The 4,478-nt window shown below is 32.6% G+C and overlaps 1 protein-coding gene across 1 annotated transcript; it reads left to right on the forward strand.

Annotated features, from left to right (window-relative positions):
* The first annotated feature begins 1,079 nt into the window (after window positions 1-1,079).
* Window positions 1,080-3,583, forward strand: LOC122297033 (disease resistance protein RUN1-like). Its single transcript, XM_043106821.1, has 2 exons — window positions 1,080-1,485; window positions 2,396-3,583. Exons 1-2 carry the CDS (start codon window positions 1,083-1,085, stop codon window positions 3,487-3,489), a joined length of 1,497 nt encoding a protein of 498 aa, XP_042962755.1. The 5' UTR covers window positions 1,080-1,082; the 3' UTR covers window positions 3,490-3,583.
* Window positions 3,584-4,478: the final 895 nt, after the last annotated feature.

Genomic DNA, 4,478 nt, shown 5'->3' on the forward strand with positions numbered 1-4,478 from the left:
CATTTAGAGACGCGTTTGCAGGATCAACAAAGAGACCAGGAGGAAAGAATACATAGTGAGGTCCAAGAGCAAGTGCAGCAGGAGATGATGCTGCAAATGGAGCGTGTTATGTCATTGCAACAGAATCGTGGTGGACGAGGAAAGAAAAAAAATGAATTTTATTACTGTATTAAATTTTTAATATCTTCCAATTACAAACATTGTTGGTTATGAAATATGTTATGTAATATGATACAATTGGTATGTTTATTAATGGGATGAGTTTAGTATTTCTAATATGTACGTTCGAATGTAAATAAAAACCTGTAAATAGTATTTCACATTCGAACACACGTTCGAACGTTATCACACATCACGTTCGAACGTTTACAGCGACGATTGAAATTTACGTTCGAATGTTTAAACTTTTAACGTTCCAAACCTACGAACGTACTTATTGCGTTCGAATTCAAGTTTCTTAACATTGGAAAGAACGTCCGAACGTTAAGATGAAAACGTTCGGACATTGTTTCCTTTACGTTGGAATCTAAATTCAAACGTAATGTTCGAACATATAATAATACGTTCGAACGCTAATCAACAAACGTTACCTGCCCTCATTCAGATGTCAATTTGTCTGCTTTACGTTTGAACGTTGTTTTTTTCATTCGAACGTTATATTCTATGACAGATTCTAACTGTCACAGAAAATCAAACGTTCGAACGTGATATAAAACGGCACATCACAAACCGTCACTAAAAATATTTTTAGTGACGCTTGTACAGTAAACTGTCACCATATGTATTCTGTGATGCACATTTCGTGACGGTGGTGGTGACGGTTTATAACTGTCACCTAATGTATTTCGCGATGTTTTTTCCATTTTTTGTGACAGTTTCGTCTGTCACTAAATCTGATTTTTGTTGTAGTGTAGGTGTTCGATTTGGACGTTTGATTTAAGTAGAATGACTTCAGTTCAAAACTGTGTAAATGGGCACAAGTTGGCTTACCAAGTGTACTTGTAATGCATGTAAGTCATTCCAACAAGATTATATAATTGGACCTCTTGGTGATACTAATCTCGCATACACATCAGATCAGGATGAGCACTTCTTCCATGGCCTTTCAATTAGGATCTTCTTCCTCTCTGTCAATCTCTTCTTCTTCTATTCGTAGGTCGACTCACGATGTATTCTTAAGTTTTAGAGGTGCGGATGTTCGCCAAAGTTTTATTTCACATCTATATGGTGCTTTGCATAAAAGGGGAATCAACACTTACATAGACAACAATCTCAAAAGAGGAGAGGAAATTTTGTCAGAACTTCTCAAAGCAATTGATGGATCGATGATTTCTATCATTGTACTCTTTAAGAACTATTCAGATTCCAAATGGTGTTTGGATGAGCTATTGAAGATCCTTGAGTGTAAGAAAATGGTGAAACAAATTGTTTTACCCATATTTTACGATGTAGATCCGTTAGATGTACAACATCAAAAAGGTTGTTTTGGATAAGCATTCGCTAGAGTTGAATATAAGTTCAAGACAGATAAAGTAAAGCTTACAGAGTGGAAGGCAGCTCTAAAAAAAGTAGCCAATTCGTCCAGATTCGAATTAGGGAAAAAGTATCTTTAATGAGCTGTGCTTATATATATATATATATATATATATATGTTTATATATAATGTTCAAGATAAGTTTATGGAGAAAATTTAGACAAATCTTAATATCTGAGAGTTTGCAAATTGATGAAGATCGATAAGGTGCCATGCAAAACTATTTGATATTTATCAGTCTTTTCGCATTGAGTTTTATGCATACCATACTTAAATTAGAAATCTTTTCTTACTGAGGGATTTAATATGCATGGTACTACCATGTTAATTTCACATGAAGTTTATAGGTAAAAGAGAAGAGAAGAACATGAAAAAATACAGATTGATCGAAATCTTCTCTCCGTTTTTTTTTTTTTTTTTTTTTTTTTTTTTTTTTTTTTTTTTGCCCTTTTACCCACATATAATTAAGAAAGAAGTCATGAATTGTTTTTTTTTTTTTTTTTGGGTTCTATAAAGAATAAGCAAAGGTTTTAAACATCAATTTGTTTAGAGATATGAAGATTGAAAAATACTCTTAGTATAAGTTTCATAATTAAGGGAGGGTCAGATTCGAGAATAGAACAAGAAAGAAGTTTTTAAAATGTTTAAAAATTCATATAACGAATTAAGAATGTAGTTTTGAAAGACCATGAGGAAGAATAAAGCCTATCTTTGACATGGTTATGATATACTAATGTAATTTTGTAAAGGAGAAAAAAGGGGAAAAAAAAATTGTAACTAAGTCATCTTTATGTGTGTATTACATTGAAAAGTCATAACTCTTTAAATTTCTCGTCTTTTGTGTTGATAGGAATGAATCAGACTTTATTCTGGACATCATTACATGGGTGGACTCGATAATGGTAAATCGTACATTTCTTAACATTGCTAAGTATCTAGTTAGAATAGAGTCTCGTTTACGAGACATTTATCAGCATTTAAGTTTGGAAAAGAATGATATTACATGCATGGTAGGGATATTCGGAACCGGTGGAATTGGTAAGACAACTATTTCAAAAGAGATATATAACAGGATTTTTCGTCAATTTGAAGGAAGTTGTTTCTTGAAAAACATTATAGAATCTTCAAAAGCAGGAGGTTTGATTCAACTACAAAATACACTTCTTTATGAGATTTTGGGAGAAAATTTGGATGTTCGTGATTGTGATAGGGGCATAAATGTGATTAGTCATAGACTTCACTCTAAAAGGGTTCTCCTAATTCTAGATGATGTGGATGAGTTGAAACAACTAGAAACATTAGCCGGAGATCATAAATGGTTTGGTCTTGGAAGTAGAATCATTGTAACAACAAGAGATCAAGATTTATTAGATATCTTTAAAGTTGATTCAAAATACGAGTTGAAGATTTTGGCATACAATGAAGCTCGTAAGCTCTTTAGCTTGCATGCTTTCGAGAAAGAAGAACCAATCGACAATTATGCAAAAGTTTTTGAACAAGTAATGCAATATGCTAAAGGTCTTCCACTAACTTTAACAGTGCTGGGTTCAAATCTAAAAGATAAAAAAATTTGTCAATGGGAGAGTGCATTTGATAAATATAAACAAATACCCAATGAAAATATTCTGAGTGTACTTCAAGTAAGTTATGATGGACTAGAGGAACATGAGAAGGACATGTTTCTTGATATTGCATGTTTCTTCAAAGGAGAACCTTTGGATGATGTCATTAAAATATTTGAGAGTTGTCATTTCCATCCTAATTGTGGTATCCCAAAGCTTATAGACAAGTGTCTTATCACTACTGGGTTTAATATTTGGATGCATGACTTGCTACAAGACATGGGCAGAGAAATTGTCCGAAAGGAATCACCCAAAAAACCAGGCACATGTAGTAGATTATGGTTTCATGAAGATATTCGCTATGTACTAGAGGAAAATACTGTAAGTTCTTAGATTAAAAGCTCTTTCAATTGAACACATTTTACTGGTGAAACTTACATGAAAAGTGTTGAATTTCTTTTCATAACAAATGGCAAAGAACTACATTTTAAATAAAATATCATATATGTATCGATAGATAATTTCCAGCTTAAAGTAATGTATTTAACTAATTAGGGGAGTCATTAAATCATCATACTTAATGTATTTAACTAATGAGTATCTTGCCTTGTCTTATATGAATGTATAGACTGTATAGTTAATAATGACAAGTAAATTTGAGAAAAGACACGCTTTAATAAGTGCTTATAAACAAAGACTTTAATGATTTAATTTTACTTGCACTCTTATGAATTGTCTCATTAGGGAACAAACAATGTTGAGTCATGATCATGACATGATACGTTTGAGTCCCAAAGCGTTTGCAAAGATGAAAAGACTCAGATTTTTTATAAGCAGTGGTGCACACTTTTTCGGGAAGATCACTTAATTATCTTTCTAATGATTTAAGAGTGCTTGATTGGTCAAACTGTCCTTTACAATCTTTGCCATCCAATTTCCATGGAGAGAAGCTGGCTGTTTTTAAAATGCATGCAGGTTTTATCAACGAGATCATTAGCAGCCAATTTAAGGTACAATTATTACTTTCGATATTTCCTTCTTTAAACTCATGTGTCCTAAACTTCCTCATGGCTAATATACATATTTGTTGTTTTTCAACAGAACTTGACAATAATGAGATTTTCTGAGTGTAATTTCTTAACCAAATTTTTGGATCTTTCAAGTTGTTCAAATTTAGAGAAATTGACTATTGTGAGGTGTAAAAATTTAGTTGAAGTTCATGATTCTGTTGGATTACTCAATAAACTTGTTGGTTTGGGTCTCTGTTATTGCCCTAACGTGAAGAGTTTTCCTAGGCGTCTCAAGTTGAGATCTCTAAGATACCTTACTCTTCTTCATTGCTCAAAACTTCAAAACTTTCCACAAATCGAGTGCAAAATGGA

This window comes from Carya illinoinensis, chromosome 15 (genome assembly GCF_018687715.1).
Source record: "Carya illinoinensis cultivar Pawnee chromosome 15, C.illinoinensisPawnee_v1, whole genome shotgun sequence".
NCBI classification, from domain to species: domain Eukaryota; kingdom Viridiplantae; phylum Streptophyta; class Magnoliopsida; order Fagales; family Juglandaceae; genus Carya; species Carya illinoinensis.